At 52.8% G+C, this 19,555-nt stretch overlaps 7 protein-coding genes across 7 annotated transcripts; 5 read left to right on the forward strand and 2 right to left on the reverse strand.

The window, feature by feature from the left end:
* Positions 1-1,108: 1,108 nt before the first annotated feature.
* On the forward strand, positions 1,109-3,561 carry DACRYDRAFT_117723 (uncharacterized protein; the record flags this gene model as incomplete). The annotated part of the gene is made up of 7 exons (XM_040770441.1): positions 1,109-1,496; positions 1,545-1,720; positions 1,773-1,928; positions 1,982-2,455; positions 2,503-2,647; positions 2,706-2,856; positions 2,903-3,561. The coding sequence occupies 7 exons, from the start codon at positions 1,109-1,111 to the stop codon at positions 3,504-3,506; spliced, it is 2,094 nt and encodes a 697-aa protein (XP_040626377.1). The 3' UTR covers positions 3,507-3,561.
* Positions 3,562-3,695: 134 nt separating this feature from the next.
* DACRYDRAFT_69179 (uncharacterized protein) lies at positions 3,696-5,667 on the forward strand. The gene is made up of 4 exons (XM_040775894.1): positions 3,696-4,482; positions 4,532-5,208; positions 5,256-5,451; positions 5,505-5,667. The coding sequence occupies exons 1-4, from the start codon at positions 3,921-3,923 to the stop codon at positions 5,600-5,602; spliced, it is 1,533 nt and encodes a 510-aa protein (XP_040626378.1). The 5' UTR covers positions 3,696-3,920; the 3' UTR covers positions 5,603-5,667.
* A 1,085-nt stretch (positions 5,668-6,752) lies between these two features.
* On the forward strand, positions 6,753-7,821 carry DACRYDRAFT_101185 (uncharacterized protein). Its single transcript, XM_040767532.1, has 3 exons — positions 6,753-6,852; positions 6,904-7,023; positions 7,074-7,821. The coding sequence occupies exons 1-3, from the start codon at positions 6,764-6,766 to the stop codon at positions 7,648-7,650; spliced, it is 786 nt and encodes a 261-aa protein (XP_040626379.1). The 5' UTR covers positions 6,753-6,763; the 3' UTR covers positions 7,651-7,821.
* A 327-nt stretch (positions 7,822-8,148) lies between these two features.
* Positions 8,149-9,974, reverse strand: DACRYDRAFT_109587 (uncharacterized protein; the record flags this gene model as incomplete). Its single annotated transcript, XM_040768907.1, has 7 exons — positions 8,149-8,284; positions 8,337-8,656; positions 8,707-8,784; positions 8,836-9,010; positions 9,167-9,277; positions 9,335-9,545; positions 9,602-9,974. 7 exons carry the CDS (start codon positions 9,972-9,974, stop codon positions 8,149-8,151), a joined length of 1,404 nt encoding a protein of 467 aa, XP_040626380.1.
* A 2,013-nt stretch (positions 9,975-11,987) lies between these two features.
* On the forward strand, positions 11,988-14,490 carry DACRYDRAFT_69181 (uncharacterized protein). Its single transcript, XM_040775895.1, has 14 exons — positions 11,988-12,113; positions 12,182-12,499; positions 12,553-12,657; positions 12,683-12,920; positions 12,976-13,006; positions 13,057-13,125; positions 13,177-13,211; positions 13,262-13,283; positions 13,334-13,387; positions 13,437-13,514; positions 13,566-13,801; positions 13,850-14,024; positions 14,079-14,254; positions 14,317-14,490. The coding sequence occupies exons 1-14, from the start codon at positions 12,006-12,008 to the stop codon at positions 14,415-14,417; spliced, it is 1,746 nt and encodes a 581-aa protein (XP_040626381.1). The 5' UTR covers positions 11,988-12,005; the 3' UTR covers positions 14,418-14,490.
* Positions 14,491-14,717: 227 nt separating this feature from the next.
* On the forward strand, positions 14,718-16,212 carry DACRYDRAFT_109589 (uncharacterized protein; the record flags this gene model as incomplete). The annotated part of the gene is made up of 7 exons (XM_040768908.1): positions 14,718-15,193; positions 15,258-15,374; positions 15,426-15,609; positions 15,658-15,714; positions 15,763-15,983; positions 16,036-16,092; positions 16,146-16,212. The coding sequence occupies 7 exons, from the start codon at positions 14,718-14,720 to the stop codon at positions 16,210-16,212; spliced, it is 1,179 nt and encodes a 392-aa protein (XP_040626382.1).
* Positions 16,213-16,444: 232 nt separating this feature from the next.
* Positions 16,445-19,047, reverse strand: DACRYDRAFT_101187 (uncharacterized protein; the record flags this gene model as incomplete). Its single annotated transcript, XM_040767533.1, has 6 exons — positions 16,445-17,202; positions 17,254-17,790; positions 17,841-18,370; positions 18,428-18,794; positions 18,855-18,882; positions 18,941-19,047. 6 exons carry the CDS (start codon positions 19,045-19,047, stop codon positions 16,663-16,665), a joined length of 2,109 nt encoding a protein of 702 aa, XP_040626383.1. The 3' UTR covers positions 16,445-16,662.
* Positions 19,048-19,555: the final 508 nt, after the last annotated feature.

Here is a 19,555-nt window from a genome sequence, read left to right on the forward strand (position 1 = left end):
TTAGACTCTTGGCACTCTTAGGTGAGCAGACTTAGTCAGCCTGTGTTGCCCTAACAGAGGTCTGATGTCAGATTATTGGATGATTAGTGGTTGTTTGGCAGTCAGGTCACCCTGATAGGTTGCAGCTTCACCCAAAACCTTGGTGTTCAGCCTCTGCTTGATGGTGTGCCCTGACAACCTGCAGGTGTGTCCTCAGGTTGGGATCCTTCAGACAGGAATAGAGTCTGATACTGGTAGGGATATATTCTCAAAATAGAGCTTTAAAATGCTGGGCAAATTTATTCCAACATGGAAATAATGTATTTGCATCTGCAGAAGCCAATATATTCCCATGAGATCAAATGGAGGAAAAATAAACTCAGCTGGGGAGAGTAAGAACTCTCACAGAAGTGAATGGAGGCAAAACAAGGAAGTGGAAGCAAAAAGTACCTCACCTGCACAGGAATGCCTATCTGCTTCCACTTCATGGAAGCAAAGTATTTGGTCCCATTGAGAAGGAAACAGATACCAGACTCTTGACTCAAATGAGAACCTTTTATCCTGCTCACAGCCATAAAATTCAGAAAAAATATTGGAATTAAATACAAATGTAGAAAAACCACAGATTCAAGCAAAATTAAATGCTGAGGACCCTTGTCTAGCAATGACCATATCTGGTGGCCTTTCACAGATGGCTGGGACCCCTAACACTGCAGCTGTCTGCAAACATCCAACATAGAGCTGCTCCTCATTTGGTGATAAGGGCTGTTCATTGAAGAGTCAATGTATATCCGTGCTGTGTCTTTTAGGGCATGCGCTCATCTCACAAGTTTCCTGACTCCTTCCTCTACCTTAGCCCGTCGTCGCCGTTTGTGGAAGATGACGACCTCGAGGATAGAGCTGTATTCACTCTTTACATATTCTGTATTTACTCTTTCTCAGTTCTATTCCTTGCGGTCTATGCTGCTATAATCGCTCAAGCTCCATCGACGGAGATCCGACACCTTTATAATTAGCTCCCACTGTGTACAAAAGGCGGAATCAGTGAGCTTGAGGACGCGGCGTGCGCAATGACGGACACGCCCCTCCCCCAAGTCGTAGTACCGTTATCGTCCTCGCTCCTAACACGATGGAAGGAACGAGCGAGGTGTACCAAACCGGCACGCTCTTTGAACGTCGAAAGCTGGTTGCGGTAGGACTGGGGGCCATACGCGAGTATTGTGCCACCAATTGGTGGGCACAGGTCTTGCCGAAATGGCCCAAGGATGTCCCCAATGATCTCGTGGAGTCTATCTATGCGAAACTGGTCCAGGGGGGGGAATATCTGGAGAAGGAGCAAAGATGGAAGTCGTTCCCTGTTGACCCGGCACGAGACCAACGGCACGAGACAGCGGTACACAAGGATTGGCAGCTGGTGGTCGAACAGATCGTACAAGCGTTGCATCACGTATTTCCCGACTATCGGCCTCGGATCGATGAGCTGGAGTACTGGCAACAGCCGAGCCTGGCTCTTGGGAGTCAAGTGCAAACCCTCACCTAGCCGGATTCGTACATCATTCGACCAGTCAAGACGGCGACGGCGGAGCCTGACCTCCCCAGAGGTGGGTCTGCAACTGGAGAAACGGACGCGTCCCCACTCGGCGTCATCAAGAAGTTCCAGAAGCCGACGCACTTGTGGAAGGATATCGCGGAGGTGGGACAGTTCAAGAAGGTGGATTCCACAAACCGGAACGGCGACACTGTTGGGCCATGTTAACGCTGCCTCGAGTATAGGTGCTGACATATGCTCTCAGGCTGCTGAAGAACTTATCTGGAGCATCCACTACATGCTGCGGCAGGACTCAGCTCGCAGGACCGTGTATGGGTCGACTTTCGTCGGCAGAGAGTTCAGATCCTTCCTGGGATCGCGGCTTGGAGTTTTTGCGTCTCAGGCAGTGGATGTCCACCATGTAGGCCTGGGTCACGGTGTTGTTGCAGGCCGTACGTTGACCTGGGCATGCAGGATCCGAAGAGCATCATACAGTATTACGTGAGGATGATGTGCGCCGACGACATCAGCCTCGGGTGGGACGCGAGCATGACGCGGAATGAAGAGGGGCAAATTGTGTTCAGCTTGGAGACGGGGAACAAGGCCCCGCCGCTCGTCCTGACCGCAACCAGAGAGCTGTTCAGCCAGGCGGCTGAGAACATTCGAGGCCGGGCCACGCGTGTCTTCGAGGTGACCCGAGACTCGGACGGAAGTGTATTCGCTCTTAAGCTCGGCTGGATAGAAGAGGGCCGCCGCACGGAGGGCCAAATAATCAAGAATATGAAGGAAAGCCTAAGAAAAGTGGACCCGAACGATCAGACGCTGGAGCAGCACGTACTGGACATCGAGGCAGAGGGAGTTGTAACATTCCCAGATGTTGGAGAAGATACGACACGACTACCTCTCGGGAACATGGATATAAATGGCGACAAGTGTGCGGTACTGCACGTGCCCATCACCCCATCGATGCAGCAATGCTCTCGCTCATCGGCCAGGAAGGCTCGATTGATGGCTTGCGGTCAGTAAGCAAGCTGGTGCATCGGGAACACAGGTGGACTCTATACAAGGCGGTGCTGAAGCCACTCTGGCAATTGGACGACCTGCGGGATATATGTTGCGGGTTGAGAGACGTCGGGACCGGTGAGGCGGCTGTACGGAGCGCGAACTGGCCGCTGATTTCCTGATTTCATTGTGCTAGCACTTTCGGCCGTTACGAAGGCGGGGTACGTGCACAGGGATCTTAGCGTGGGGAACGTATACTGGGACGAGAGGAAGAAGCGAGGGTACTTGAGCGATTTTGAGTATGCTGTACCCTGGGAAGGGAACGGGCGGGGCACGGCGTGCGAACGGTTAGCGTGTTGAAGTGTGCACGCTCCGTGTTATGACTGATGCTAGTGTTCAGGGAACGCCTATGTTTATGCCGCTCGAAGTGGCCAAGGGTACATGGGGTTTCATCACACCAAATGAAACCGACCTCTCTGCCATATCACGGAGGGCAGTGCAGTGCCCTGAGTTTGTCGCGACCCCGCTGCATGATCTGGAGTCGTGGGCTTGGGTTTGGTTGTGGGCAGTGGTGCGGTTCCAGCCTGTCGGAGCAGCCGGACCGACAGAATGCCAGAGAATCCTGGGCAGTTTCCTGTTTAACGGCAATCCAGCAAACGACAGCCGAGACTGGTACATCAGGTCGGAAGAAGGTGGCAGTCCCCCGGCATTCTCTGTCGTGGCCGACCTTGCGAATACTCTGTTCAGAGTGGTACACGCCGGACATCACAAGTACCAGAAGTTGTGGACACCGGACGTCTTTGCTGAGGCATGGGAAAGTGCACTGAAGATGTGTATCAAAACGACGCTCCCCGGGAGCATCCCAATCAAGCCCTGGTCGGACAATCCCATGCTCGGCGGGCTGGTGCATCGTACAGATCGAGCAGGGTCTCAACACAAACGGAATGCTTCTCAGAGTGTCAGCCGCGAAACAGCAAAGAGATGGAAGGGAGAGTAGGATGATTTTGCCTGTGCTGTAATTTTGTAGTGTATATGGATGCTGCTAATCGCTATACGTAATTATTAATAAATGGAATTGCAATTGGTGGCTCAGGGATAACAGTTTGGTGAGGGTCCTTCAGGGTCCGACTAAGACGGCTTGTGTCTCTGATTTGCGGTGACAGCAACACCAAGTAGCGGGTCCAACTATGGGCGCCTCTTCCTACGTGGTTCACACCGCTCACTTACACGACGACGACGAGCACAGGTGCTGATTAACTGTTCATTACTGTTACCGCATACAACGACCACAGGACACTAGACAATTGACATTCATTGTCAATAGAAAACAATCAGGCTGGCTTCCTACTTCTCTCAACGAGGACGGTCAGCCTCCTCCTCTCTCTCCTCAGGTCGCCTCGCCCCATCAACAATGCCCCGCCCTCGCACTTCCTTCCTCCCATCATGGCGACGCGAGCGCTTCATCCTCGTCGGCGTTGTATCCCTCATCGCCTGCGTGCTGTTGTTCAAGCCTAGTTTGCTGTTCAGCCTCCCCAAGCCGCAGCCATGTGCACCTCTCCAGCCTGTAGAGCTCGCGAAGCCTGTCGACCCACTTCCACAGGCACCCCTACCGCCTATCACCACTCTCCAAGGTGCGCTAGGCAAGCAAGAACCCGAAGAGATCCGCTTGTATTGGGGAACAGCGTTGCCCCCGGAGACCCGCATCCTCTCCCACTCTCCTGGGTTCACGGTGTTCGAGAACCTGTACATGATGAACGGGACGACATTCGTCGTTACCATCTCTCCAGAAGAAGTGCCAGACCTCAGATACGTTCTCGGGAGCGGGGCGGATAACCCGGGGTATCTCGATCCTGTGCAGGACCCGACGGACAAGGACATGCAGGTTATCACCCCGAAGCAGGCGAGGGAGTGGTTTGGCGCCAGTGCGGTGAACTTGCAGGGGAATACGCTTTGGGCACACGAGTCGGCTCAGAGTGCGTCCGCAGCGTTTTACTTAGAACGTGTGACTGACGAGCTCTGCAGTGTTGCCGCATTATTACCATTTTTGCGCAGAGCTGTTCTTCGGTATTTGGCGCGCATATACCTCACTCGCACCTTCTATTAGCGATGACGGCCAGACGACACTTCCCCTACCACGCCGCTGGATCTTCCCGCACGTCGATACCAACGGCTGGCGGGACTATGCGCGTATGAACCAATACGTGCTCTTCTCGGCCATGCCCTCCATCCAGCTCCTGTTCAAGGCAGGCTTCCAGGACTTTGCAGAGTTCGAACGACCTTTCGTTCTTGAACGCGTCGTCATGTGTGATCGGGGCGCGGCGATCCGTGGGTCAGGGTGGATGCCAGCGCAGAGGCTTGCGAGCCAGGCTTTCGAGCACCGACACGTCGACAACTGGTGGGAGCCTATTAGGCGGAACGTCGTCAGATTTGCGACAAACGACGGGGACCAGCGCGTTGCTGTCCCTACACTGCCCGGTCCTGCTGTATTGGGTCGCAAGACAAAGCCCAAGGAGGAAAAGCCCGTGATCACCTATGTGAGCAGGCAGAATTGGAATACGCGTAGTCTGCGCGCGGAGGATCACGAGACGCTAGTCAAGGCATTGTATCGACTGAGGGATACATATGGCTATGAGGTCAACGTGGTTACAATGGACACGCTTACGCGCAGTGAGCAGATCGCGTTAGCGGCCCGTACGACTGTAAGTCTCATACTCTCACGTGAGGCCGAGCTCACTTTGCCGGGCAGATCCTTATCGGGCCTCACGGGAACGGCCTCACCGCCCTGCTGTGGATGAAGCCTACTCCTCGCTCCGCGGTGATGGAGTTCTTTTTCCCCACCGGCTGGGCCTACGACTATGAGTGGACCGCCCGCCACCTCGGCATCAAGCACTACGGCTGGCACTTTGACACATATGACCAGTATCCGAACATCCCCCCTGCCAGTACGTCCCCTACTGTCACAAAGAGGCTGGACCTGACCAAGCTTGTTTCACAGACCATTATCCGCCTGGGTATCAGGGCACGGACATGCCCATCGATGGCGAGGCTGTGGCTAGGGAGATTCAGAAGCGTCTATCTGGACAGACGGAATAAGATGCCGAGTCAGCAGACTGTAGATCTCTTATCCCTATCGGACACTCTAGTGAACTAGTTGTAACCTCAGGCTTTGGCTGTGGCATATGTGAGGGCTCAGGCGAAACAGGTCCTGTCTTGCTGAGACTGCGTGACTGGTCATGAACCTTTCGTCAAGTGTTTCCCATGGGAATGAGAAACGGATAGGGCCGGGTCGGAAAAGAGTTCTCCGAGAGGGTCTCCACATTTAGAGAGCAGTGTGAAGACTTTCAATGATAAGCCTTGCTAAGGAGTTCACATTTACTGCAATGTTAAGCCTGGAAAGCACTGGAACTCGAGTTGCTTCTCCAAGTGGTCGAGACGCCTCAAGCACGTTTTTCAGGCTCTTGGTATATAATTCCAACTCCCGATGCACCCAGTTTGCATTCCGCTATGCCGCCGACTAGCACGCAGCAACCGTCTTTGAGGGTGCCTGACAAGGGTATGCGAAACATTTGAGACCATGAGAGCAAGACAATAATTCGCATGCCGTGCATTCCCACTCACCAAAATAGCGCCGAGTGTTTGCATCCGCCCGGAAGCGGCTCCATTCCGCCGAGCTTAGGCATGTGCTTCACGTGGCGCAATGTTGCGTTCCGACGGTCACCCTGGAATGACTCTTGGCCCAAGACCCTTGCGAAACCAAGTCTCACGGTTGTCGCCTCTCTTTTCTCCTCCTCCTTGTTCAACTGTCACAAGTGTCTGCGTCGGCTCCGGTCACCCCCGCTGGTCGACGGTCTAGTGCTGTTCCTTGCTTGGGCGGTCGTTCAGTACCGGGGTAGGGCATGCCAGCCACCTCAGTCTCACCTGGCCGCATCCGGCACGACTGGATTGACTGGCACGCCTCGAGCTATGGAGCTAGCACCGTGCCGCCCGACCGGCCGACTCAACTGTCTCTGCTTTCTCCTTCATCTTCTAGTCAACCCCCATATGCCCTCAATGCGAATAACGTCCTGTCTGCTCTCAGCATGGGGCGTTGACGACTACCCTGTTTCGCATGTTGGCACCTTTGGAAAACCTTAACATGGGGACCAACATACAAGAGGGCGCAGCTGACTGCCAAGTCTGAGCACCACACCACCGGTCGCCCACCTTCTTCCACACGCAGTCACTCATCTCCCCACCCACCCACCGACGGTCGAGATGTATTCCTCACTGCGCACGGCTGTTGTCCTCCTCGCTGCGAGCTCCATTATTGGGTCTTCTGCGGCGACATCCGTACCAAAGGATTTGTATGTGCATCTTCACCTTATACTGATTTTAGCCCTTACCTTATGTTCCAGGCTCGCACGGGCAGCTAGCCGTGGGGAGACTTTGGAGAGCATTCAAGCACGGGATAACACCAATAACAACAACCACTACTGTTCTCCTGGAAACTACTGGCAGCCTTTCTTCGGCACTGGGTATGTCTTCATCTCTATAGAAGTGATATATGCTGACTTTGACCGAACAGTTTCTGCTTGACATGCAGCAGCGGCTCCTGGTGTCCTGGCGGGACCAACGCCCCGGAGAACGACTGCCCCGCTGGTACTGCCAACTCTCGCCAGGGATCGACTTCCTCCACAGCCTGCAGCACCTGCAGCGCAGGATACTACTCCAGCTCAGGCGCCAGCGACTGCACCAAGTGCCCGAACGGACAAACCTCTTCTCCCGGCTCCTCCCAGTGCTACTCTATCAACAGCCATCGTCCGCGCTCACTCAAGTCGAGGCGCGGAGGCGCGGAATGCAAGCAGGGCTTTGAGAGCTGCCCCGTCCTCTCAGGCAGGGGAGGACTGGAGTGCGTAGACGTCCAGAACGACCTTGAGTCATGCGGAGGCTGCGTGGGGTACGATAACGAGGGCACTGGGGTGGACTGCACGGCCATCTCTGGCGTCTCCTCTGTACAGTGCGTCGCTGGGGAATGCGTCGTAGACTCGTGCACCCGTGGGTTCAAGCCAGACGCCAGCGGAACCTCGTGCGAACGCATTCCGGGGCTCCTCACACAGACGAAGCGCGCTCGTCGTCAAAACCAGAGCCGCGCCGCTCTCTAGATACTCCTTTCTCCATATCTCTTTTTTCGGACATTTATGGCCAGGGGGGATATATGATGTATTCACTTCAAGGACGTGGATTCTTCTTTTGCATTGGCAAGTGCTGCCTGAGCATCTACTAATAAACTTTCGTTTGTAATGCCTTGTGAATGAAAATGTATTGTATAGACCCCATTTACACTCGTCGATCACTTTGTCTCTCAAGGATCGATAAGAATGCAGGTAAGACCACCACCAAGTAAAACACAGAGATGCCGGCAGCTCACATTCTAAAATCTTCCGTGGGAGGCTAGCCCAGCAGCCCTTATTTCGGTCAAGTTGTGCCGAGAGGATACCACGGGATGTCGTGTCTCAAACCGCATGAAACCTATCCATCTCTATTATTAGCGCAGGTTAGGCATCTTTTCATATTCTTACAGGTAGATAGCAGTGAATTCCACATGTATACATCTGCAGACTCGTAAACTCTATCAGGGTAAACGCAATGGGAGGAAGTGGCTACACAGTCGCGAGCCCGATAATCTTGAAAGCGTGACCACCACCTGGATCTTTGGTCGTGGTTTGGACTTCGCACGTCAAATTGTGTTTGCCCGAAGCAACATTGCTCCACAACGCCACATAGTCGCTGACGCTCCTGGAGAGTACCAGTCAATCATCGAGTGCGAAGAAGTGGTAGGAATTCATACTCGTCTTTATTCCACCACCCTTCTACAAGCTTGCTAGCTTTCACGTTGTCGTCGAGCCAACACTTGACGTTCCCCAGCCACTGTTTCCTACTCCTGAGAAAGAACATCCCAACTCTTCCCTCCGCAATATCCAACCCGAACGTGATCTTTGCCCCGGGCTTGCTCGCACTCCAGTAGAATTTGTCACCGGGCGCTTCTTCAAAGTACCATTCCTCCCCTTTAGACGGCTGCAGGGGAGGTCGAGAACTCGTGCTCTTGCATGTTGGATGAAGGGACGGGATTGTGTCGTTCACTTTCCGCCACTGTTCTGTCATTCGCAGCTGAGGAAGGATCAGAGATTCACAACTAGGCGGCCTGCTTGGAAACGCACATGAGGAACCGCACCAAGATCAATGGGTTCTGTCCACCAATTGTCTTCAACTTTCCTTACGCTGCCTGGAGGAACATCCTGCCGCATAGTTCTCAGCCGCATGCGCTCGTACAAGTAGAATTCAGTTACCCTCTCCGACATGACCCTACAGATCTCGTCCCTCATCCAATGTGTTGTGAAATCCGCCACCATCTGGTGCCCCACATCGTTGATGTGCTTGGGGTCGATCCCATTTTCGCTACCGAACAAGCTAGCCTCCAGTGCTGGATTGGCGAGTAGGTACGGAAGGGTGGGATTTCGGATGCTGTGGGTTATAAGCAGGGGATATTGAATTGGCGAAAGAGGACGCGCGCCTGATCACAGGGATATCGTAATACTGTGCGACACCAAGGTGGGCGTCTCCTCCCGCGCCAAGCCTGTATCTATTTAGAGGCGATGGAATACATCAAAGACGGCTTACCCATTACGCCCGTGTAGTGCGAATGAGTTGATTGCGATGACAGTGGGTTTTGTAGGAAGCTCGAGTAACGAACGGACGAGGGTTTCCCAGATGCTTGCTGCTTCTGTGGTCCTGTTGGTCCACGTCGTTTGATTAACTCATCCGGTTGGTGGATTAAAGATCACGTACCTGTAATCGTTGATCGAGAGCTCGACAAACACTAGCTCCACATCTTGGGGGATATGTTCACCCCAGCACATGCTAAAATAGCTGCTGCCCGTGGCGGGACGGGAGCCATCTGCCAGCCAATTCTCTGGATGAGGGAAGAAAGTTGTGTTCCAAAAACGGAATATTCGTTGATGATAAGGGCCAAGTGTCCCAGAATTGCGACCTCTTGATACTGCCGCAAGGAAGCCCGTGAGTAACACTGTGGCTTTCACGGGGAGAAAGACGTACCAGACCCGCCAATCACACCCATCTTCACCGGCTCACCTCGCATCGCCTTCTCCACCAGGTGTCTAAACCTTGTCCCGCTCCCACTATACGAGCGCGCCATGCTCAAGTTCTCCTCTGTATACCTTGTGCTCCAGAAATCTTCTGGAGATCCGGGAGAGCAGTAGTCTGGCAAGATTGGGCGCGTCCATGGGAGCGTTGAAGAGGAGCGAAAAGCGGAGGAAAGCGTAGGAAAGCGAAGTGTGAGGTCGACCTTGTCAAGCGGATACAGAGGCGAGTCATGAAAGAGGAGGTATAGGAGGAAGGTGGTCACAAGGGCAGCTGCGGATAGGGCTAGTACGCCGTTGCGTCTTCGTAATGAGGGGGTGGAGGACATCGACGCGACGAGGATCAAGGATAATGGATATAGGCGCGTCTTGAGTTCCGCCTCTCTGCCGTTATTGCTGTAATATAGTGGTGTCAATACGCTCTTCATGACGCCGATCGATGTGGCGTATAGTGACCTGAGCACCATCCACCGTAAACACGCTTTCAACGAGCAGCAGTTCCAGAGCGGATCAATCTCCTGAAAACACCTAGAACGAGATATCTCGCTCTCCAAGATTTATCAGGTCATTGTTCGGTAAATGGAATGCCCCTTCCTCAAAGATGGAGCTTTGACAGGCTGCGAGATAGCCGGCGGCAAGGAAGAAGCCTATGCCCTGCAGTAATAACCTTCCACAACCGAGCTGTTGACGTAGAAGAACATAACATCCAGAAAGGATCACGTGCAGTTGGTGTTCACATCATAGGATATCTTATGATTGGTTGCTTCCTATCCAAGTGTTCGAACCAAGAGCAAGTACATCAGTATCCAGCTCCACGAGTCCCCTCGTAGGAGGCATCGACACGTATTCTTGGCATTCGATAGACTACCATAATTCATCAAAGAACGTAAACAGTTAATCAAGGTGCCGCTTAGTGGTGGTGGTTGAACATTGAGTAATATCGCTGACCCTGAAAGTTAAAGTCCCCGTCAATCAGAAGAAAAGAAGCTGCCAAGAATTTTGCATCCACCGCACTGGGCTTCTTTTCACGTTTACCGAAGCGCGGGACTGTTCTGAATTGGATTGAGATGGAGACCGGCAGATGACGGCACCGAGTCGCGGCTGAATGGGAACGAGGATACTTAAATGAATATATCATTCTTCCAAATAAAGAGGTTTTGCATTACATATATAGACGATCAGTTCCTTTGCCTGGGTTGATACCAAAGTCCTCTGCCAAGCATCGCCCATTCTCGACTACTCGGAGGATAATATAGGAATATTGCGGTTGCGAGAGCGAGACTACTCGTCAGAGAAATATTCTCACGAACACCCAGTCCTACCTCCCTCTGACATCAATTGTGAGGAAGACGCTGAGCAGCCATATTGCAGGCTCGATTTTCAAGCTGTCATCTTCTACTATTCATGTCAGCTGCTAGCACGATAAGATTATCTGTAGAAAGGAGAGCAAGTGCACATCCCAGTACGACCGTGTCGCGTCTTCGGCCGAATACGACGCGTCGACGCGCCATAAATGAGCCTTCAAGGGTTCGCGTTCTAATGAAGGGAATCCCTCACATTCCTCGACCATCCCAAATTACCTCACAACCTTCATTCACCAATGACACGATGGATTGGCTATTCGCTCCTTGGGCAGGAAAAATATGGAATCGCCATCAAATTACTTTCATGGGAAACCGGCGATCTACCCGCCTCCTGCTGCGGACTACTGGGATCGTGGAACCTTGCCTGAATTCGTCTACCGATTTAACAAATACAACAAATATAGAACGTAACTGTCGACATAAGCTCTTTACGTGTGTATTGTGGGAGCAACCCCCTGTGCATACCCATTTACCTCTCTGCTCGACAATCAGAGACCGACACAGGCAGCTCTACCGCGGCGCAGCAGGACACCCACCCTAGGCCTCTTGTGCAGTACAGAACGATGTTCTTCAGTCGCCGTTACGCCTCTCGCTCTTCGGAGCCCATTCTGCTCACAGAAAAACGTAACCGTAGATTCTCCGTCTGGCTCTTGTACGTCCCCGCTCTCGCCATTCGGGTCCACCAGCTGATCCATTCACAGGCTCAACCTCATCCCCTTCTACTTTATCCTCAAGAATAGACGCTATCGACGCGCTCTCATAAACGCTCTATGTATCCTCGTTCTTCTGGCTTTGGCGGCGTACCGCGCCTTTCCCAGTGAGACGCAGGAGTTCCTTGACCGCGTCGAGGTCGAGTATGCGGCGCGTTTGCCAAGCTTACCTGTTCGTCTTTCCCTCTCATTGTACAATCAGCTTTGCTAAGAGTTTATTCACGAGCAGTCCATCCCCCTCCCCGCAGCATTTTCTGTTCGCCCTAAGCACCCAATAGAGAAGCTTATGGACGAAGCGAGCCGAAAATGGGAGGAGAAGCTGCGTCGGCAGAGCAAGACGCTCGAGCAGGCAGTGAGGGAGTACAGGCACAGATACGGAATGCAACCTCCTAAGGTGTGTCCTTGTTTCCTCTCGTTGACCACGTCCGGAATATTGAATGCGATCTGACCTGTATCTGACAGGGTTTCGATAAATGGTTCGCCTTTGCCCAGAGAAATGGCTTTCAACTGTTAGACGAATTCGACGCCATCCACACCGACCTCACCCCGTTTCGCGCCCTCTCCTCGTTCGAGATCCAGTCTCGCACCCGCTCAGCGACCAAGCAGGAAACGATGTTTTCTGTCACGATCAAGGATGGGCTTGCACGTGCGGGAAACGAGGTGCGCACAGGGGGGAAGAAGAAAGGCGATATGGGGCGTGCGAAGGGGTTCGTTCAGAGCTTAGAAGGCTTTGTGGAGGAGTTGCCGGATATGGTGTTTGCTGTTTCGGGGTTGGCAGAGGTGCGCATGTATTTCTGCTGAAACTGGAGGTGATTGCTGATGGGTCGACGTAGTCAAGCGTCTACCCCACTTGGGAGGTCTCCCAGCCACATAACGCTACCACGAGCCTGGGCGATGCCCAAGACTACATTAGCAAGAGCAACGACTTCCCCGTGCGTGTCCTTAATCTTCGTCAAACGCAAGCTAACCCCTTCCCCTACTCAGTTGTGGTACAAATACACCAACACCTGTCATCCGCTCGATCCTGTCCGCGCCCGACCCAATGACTGGCAATTCCCGCCTGCGACAGCTATCCTCCCTCCGACGGACTTCGACGCTCTATCTGCGGCTGCAGAGCGCGGGGAGGGCGGGAATCCGTTTACGGCGTTCTTGAAAGCCAGCGAAGCGAATTTGGATTTCTGCAAAAATCCAGAGGAGTTCTGTGAGTTTTTTGTTGACTTGTGAAGGCTTGCTGAAAAGAGGATGGTGGACAACAGATAAATTCGGCCATTTCTATGCTGGATGGCCGTAAGCTGGTCCTTCTACTCCTGCTACTGGGGATGCTGACCAAGGGCAAGGATGTTCAACGAGACGTATCCCGTGTTCGGCCCAGGTAAAGCACCGCAGTCGATGGACATCCGTATCCCGTGAGTTCCATGAGCCATCTTATTTTCTACCGGGGGTTAACCTGAGATAAGGTCGTATTATTATATCGTGCCTTTACCGAAGTATAGTGAGTCCTACCTTACTCGGCGTTGTCCCTTACCTCACAGCTGCACGTAGCGTATGGCTTTAGTGCGGATATGTGAGATCTCTTGGAGAGTAGTGATGATTCGATGCTCACACAATGTGCAGCGGACACGGGCAAGACGACGACCCCAATGATCCTGACTGGGAGGACAAGACTGGGTGAGCTATACTTCCTCCATCTGACTAGAATCTCCTAACAGAACATTAGAAACATGTTTTGGAGAGGTGCTACTACTGGAGGGGGTTCATCCCCCAGTGGGAGGTACTCGCACTACGTGCGGCACAGGTCTATCTTTGTCCTATCCCCCCCCCGGAGCTGTATTAACGTTGTAAACAGACTCATTCAGCTTGCAGGACAAGACAATCCCACCTCCCAACCGATCCTGCACCGAGCATCTAACGGCCTCACTTCTTCGTGGACCCAAACTCCTATCGACGTCAATACCTTGCGCACCGTCGCTCTCGATGCGGCATTCACCAAAGCGGTCCAGTGCGCGCCGTACAAGCCCGGCGGGTGTGACGGGATGATGCGCGACTACAGGTTTGTTGAGAAGGTGCCGCTTTACGAAGCCTGTGCGTCCGTTACCTTTTTTTCTTGGATTCTGGTAAACTTGTACACAGACAAATCTAAGATCCTCCTGGACCTGGACGGTATGGGTTACTCGGCGCGTTCCATGGCACTGCTAGCGAGCAAGAGCGCCTTGGTCAAGTCCACCATCTATCGCGAGTTCTTTGAAGACTGGCTCCAGCCTTGGGTGCATTATATTCCCTTAAGCTCGAACTTTACTGAGCTGTTGTACGTTCCATCCTGGGTCTGCTCATTCCCACAACCTCTCTAACCCGAGTATAGCAATATCTGGGCGTTCTTCATCGGAGTTCCCGATTTTGTGTTGGACCCCACGCTGCCTAGCACCCTTCCCAAGCCAGGGGATGTATACGACACCAAGGGGGACGTGTTGCTGAAGGGCGTTGCCGATGCTGGCCGGAAATGGAAGCGCGAACACGCGCGGATCGTCGATATGGAAGGTGCGTCCCTTCTCATCATTTTCTCCCCCCCAACTCTCGCAAAATACTAATGAGAGGGATAGTGTACACGTATAGGCTCTGCCTAGAGTGGGCAAGACTGTGGTACAAGGACGAGATGGAGATGGACTTCGTCCTAGAGCACGAGCATGGGGACGACGAGTGAGCTCGGGAAATATAGACTTGTGATATTTGGTACATCATCTGTTTGAATCGTGTTCCTGTCATTTCTAATAGACATGCATATTATACCAGTGCAAGAGACTGCGTGGAAAGAAGACCGATGCAGTGTCACCGGTCACGTGCCCTGAAGTTGAATTAACATTTCAGTTCATGACCAAGTGATATATCTCTGCCATAGCCTTCAACCATTGAACTTCATCAATTATTCTATTCAATCTTATTCGAAAACTTATGAGTGAAATGGACCTCATTGCCTCACCGTACTATCTTTTCGCCAGCCATCATGTTCCCCACCTGTCCAAAATTCCCTGTACGGCCAGCCGTCCTCCTCGCCGCCCTCACCCTCCTAAGCATCACTACCGTACTGTACTTTCAACGGGCCACTCTCAGCCCGCACATCTCCGCCCACCTCTCGCGTCTCTCCGAACTCACGCAGGACTTACGCCTCTCCTTGTCCTCTCACTGGTCGTCTGTGGTGGATGAGCAGCGACAATGTCCGTTCGACCCTTTCCACGCTCCAGGAATGATTTACTGGGGAAATGCGGCTAACCAAACCCGATGGGTACCGTTTCCCCGCGATCTGGAAACCTATAGCGACAGTGAGAAGATGGCGAAGATCACCGAGCTAGAACGAGACTGGGAGGGACTCACAGAGCCGGAGATGATGGAACTGGGTGCTGCAGACAGGTTCATGTGGGAGATGGTGGAAGGAGGAGGAGAGTGGGCAAGAGGAAGAAATATCCTCATCCTTGGCGATAGGTTTGTGTTTCGACACTCTATGCACAAGTAACGGTCTAACAGGTCTGGGGGATAGTCATGACAGGAACAATATCGTCAATTTTTGCAAGATTATGAAGGGCACGATTAAGAACTGGGGCGGGCATACGGGCGGCTGGTGTAGAGTGGAAAGCATTGACCTAACTATCGTGTGGTGGTTCCTGTACGTCCTCCCTTCCCCATACCCCATATCGTGGGAGCTGATACAGCATAGCTTCGGCATTGTCGACTCCGAGTATCCGTGGTACGTCGATAACGAGAAAGAACCGAAGACGTTCGACCACCGGATTGATGAAATCTTTCTCCCACGGATGGAGAAGGAAGGATTGAGGGAGTTTACGCCGGATCTTGGTATCGTCAATAGCTTGTACTGGGACTCGGACCATCTCTTCGATCAGGTGCGTTTCTTTTCTTTGAGTTTCACAAAGAAGTCTAACGGAAACGAGTATGATCGCCAATTCAACCTTACGCGTAAGCAAGATCAAGGCTTGACCTACCAAGAAGTACATCTCGTTTCCGTTCTTTAACGCACACTCTGACCCATCGCTTAGGTCCGCTACCACCAAACACACAGCGCCGCGCTCGTACGCCGCTTGCGGGCCCTCTATGGCACCTTCCTCCCGCTCATGTACCGCGCACGACATATCCGAGCTTCTAACTACCGCGGTCTGATGCTCAGGATCACGCAACTCGACCAGGGCTGGCGGGCGGTCAGCGAAACGATGGGCCTGAAAGTGTTGGAGTGGGGTGAAAGGCTGGAGGGCTACACTGAGTGAGCGTTCAGATTTGTTTGTGAAATGGATGCTGATGTGGGATTGGGACAGCTTCTACGACACGAGACAACATTTCCCTCCTGGGCCGGTGACGTGGTTTTTTGGCGAGTCAGTGCCCTACTTCGCTTTGGATAAGCAGATAAGCTGACGAAAGGGGGCAGCATGATGCTCTTCTACTTGAAACAAGCGATGGATCCCGAGCGATGGTGGGCGTGCTTATGGCAGTGATCATAGTTGGCATTATACGCAGATGTTAAGCCTCTTAGATGGTTAGATGCTAGATAGATACCTGCATAGACGAGCACAATAATACGGCCGTCTATGCCCGCATATTTTTACAGATGAATGTGACCATCCAGGCCCGAATGGCCGCTCGCTGTTGAACATTCGCATGGCTAAGGGTGTTGATTACGCATTGTACATACTACACTGAACTCGAAGATCTGGTTCAGATTGTCCGTTTCAATCAGGTATTTCGGATTAGCCACGCCAGCCTACAGTGATCGTGTGACAATCTCGCTACAACAGGCTTACAGAGGCCAGCCTTGGATCCCGCGTTCTGGATGAATTGCCAGTAGAAGAATACGTCGATCTGAGCAATTTCAATGTTTTTGTCTTCTCATCCCCAGCCCAACTGCAACGGGTATGTAGGGCAGGTAGAAGCCTTTTGTCCATCAATTATACCCAGTCCAGTGAATTGATAGCATCAGACGGGAACAAGTCCCCTCCGGGTCCATCAGTGATCTGCGCTGGAAAGTCCAACATGCCGTAGGCGAATAGACTGTCCAAGTTTGTCGGAACAAAGTTTGCGTACTCCTCCTGGCCCTGTAACCCAGACTTGCTAAGCAGCGTCTCGATCACATGGATGATGTCCTGCAGATTATGCAAAATACGACGGGCAGATTCGAGGTGTTCCGCAAGGTCTCGCAGCATCTGCACAGCAGTCTTGAAAGACTCCGCGTAGATGGGCTGCATGTCCTGTAACCCGATCTGCGAGAGGTAACGCGCAAGAAGGGTAGCCAGGAAGAGGATCGCCCCGCCGAGGGTGGTAGCCATGTGGTATCGGAAAGAACTGGGGGAAGAAAGCTCGTCGACGAAGGCTTGAAGGCGATTGACCGTATCGACATTTAGATCACCACAGATTTGCCCAGTTGCGCGGTCGTAGTTCATTGCGATTAACGTACGGCGTCGCAGAAGAAGTCGAAGGTAGTTGAAGCGCTGAGATCAGGATCAATCACCAGACGTCTAAAATCAGTGAAATACACGTACAGTGGTGATCAGCAGCTCTTGTCTCAGATGCCGTCTAGTAGGTTCACCCATCCTGGGGATGAGCGGAAAAGTTGGGAGCATGTTCTCGTACCATTGCTTGATCCTGTTATCGAGCACGAGGATAGTCTCAGGAGTGCTTTCTTTGGCCCCTCTGGCGGAAAACAGTTCATCCCACACATCACCCGTCAGCCTCGCATAGGCGACCATAGCAGATAAGTAAACGTTGGCCGATTTCTCTGGGGCAGGGGGAGGGACAGGCCGCCCAGGTATGATAAGTTTGTCGTCAAGCCAGTCCGGCAGATTTACATCGAGATCCAGATCACGCATCGCATACGGCCGCCCACAGCTGAGGGAGATCCGGCGGTCAAGGTAATAAGCTGTCCAGAGAATGCGCTGGCGTAAATGGACATAGAAGGGCGTGCAATCGGGACCATAGCGCGATTGTTGGTGTAACCCATTTTGGAAGCAGAGCCGGCAGGCAAGGCCGGAGATATTGTATGCTGCATTCCATTTGTCCGCATGCATGAGGTAGAATGCCTAAAGGAAAGGTCAGAACTGAAATGTTCACCAAAGGAGAATCAACTAACTTCGTAGACAGTGAATTGGAGTAAAGCCAAGTCGCCTCGCCCGGTGACCTGCCTCTTTCCCACGAGGTCATCTGCTGTAAGAAACCACTGCCATCCAGGTAGTTGCCCTTTGCTCTGATTTTCACAGCTCACATCCTGCAATATATCCACGCACGAGAAGATGATATAGTTGAGAGCGAAAAAGGGCATATCCGCGGGGTCGACATCGTGACGAGTCAGGAACCGTTCGCTTCGTGCGCGGAATTCGGGTTCCGACACACACGAATGGAACGGGTTGATGTCCTCGAAGAAGAAGTCGATGTATCGCGCATATTCACCCGCGTTGGGGAACGGCATTGACTGCGACTCGACGCGCTTAATGTATGTATAATCGGCTGCTGAGGTCGAGCCGGTGGGTGAGGGATCAACGCCGCTGGAAGTGATGGACGAAATGGGTGCGGTGCTCGGACTGAGGGAGATACCTAGTTGACGCTTCACGGAAGTCAAGTTCGCTTTGAGCGCGTTTCCAGCGGCTTCAAACGCCGTGTCACCTTTGTGTGCACACACGTTAGCATGGTGCATATATCTTGGAAAGGTTGGCTGCGTACCCTGGAATCCGCTCGCATCTGGCCCATTCTGCTCTGCCAGTCTACTGGCAGCGAGGGCTTCCACTTTAGCTTCGAGCCGTTCCATTCTCTCCTCCAGGGTCAAACCATTTCCCCCTTGCATTATACCCATCGTCTGCGAGCCCAACGCGACAGTTGCCGCCCCCGTCATTCCTGATGACCCACTCGGACCAGCGGAAGCCGACGGACCAGCTTGGGAAGGTGTGCCCGAAGTGGGAGGGTAACCATACATCCTCGGACGACCGATACGATTCATGCTTCGCAGTATCTCGGCGGCGGCGTGATCTTCTGAAAAGCAGCATTCTTTGCCATAGCGAATGCAACGCTGACAGGGCTCTTCTCCGGAGCACTGAAATATAAACAAGAGCCGTCAGTGTGTCGTGCTGGTGCCTCTGGAAATGACGCTGACCTTGAGTTTTCGCCTCCTGCACTCCAGACTATCGTAGTGTCAGCCAACCGCCAAACACAACATAGTAGGCATAGACAGCCACTCACCAAGCCTTAGACACATACTTCCCCCGCTTGGAGCGTTTCAGCCTCTGATTGTGTGTAGTAGACCCAGCGGTGCTTTCCGCTTCGTCATTCGAGTGAGAAGGCGACATGCTTGTGTCCTGGATCGGCGGAATTTGAAAAGTGGCCATTATATTGGCTGAGACGAGATTGCGACGTGACAGACCAAGGACACATGAATATCACAGAGCAGATATAGCAAACTGAGTGAATATCCCGACAGTTTATTGCCTTATTGCCGGTGTCGTAGAGCTGTCGTCTTCTGGTGTAGGCGGACTGGTTGTTAACGCAGCAAACTTGAAAACGGTGGTTGTAAGGGACATCCTCGGAAGCAGTCCGTTTCCGAACCACATGGCGCAGCCTTCCAAGGGCCAAGACGTTTTCCCGTGAGCCCGTGTTCACTGGTGTGCATCGTCTGAACGTCCTCCGTGTTGCAGGAACAAAGTATTGGGGAATGGGTCGAGAGAACGTCGAGGGTAGGACAGACTTTATAGGAGGCTGTGGTGCGGAATGGTGAGGTCATCGTGAGTTCCCTATTTTCCGATTTGGGAGTTCCGCTATACCGCGGAATGCACGACCGTCATTCTGCGCTAGGTTTCT

The sequence above is a fragment of the Dacryopinax primogenitus genome, assembly GCF_000292625.1.
Source record: "Dacryopinax primogenitus strain DJM-731 SS1 chromosome Unknown DACRYscaffold_15, whole genome shotgun sequence".
NCBI classification, from domain to species: Eukaryota; Fungi; Basidiomycota; class Dacrymycetes; order Dacrymycetales; family Dacrymycetaceae; genus Dacryopinax; species Dacryopinax primogenitus.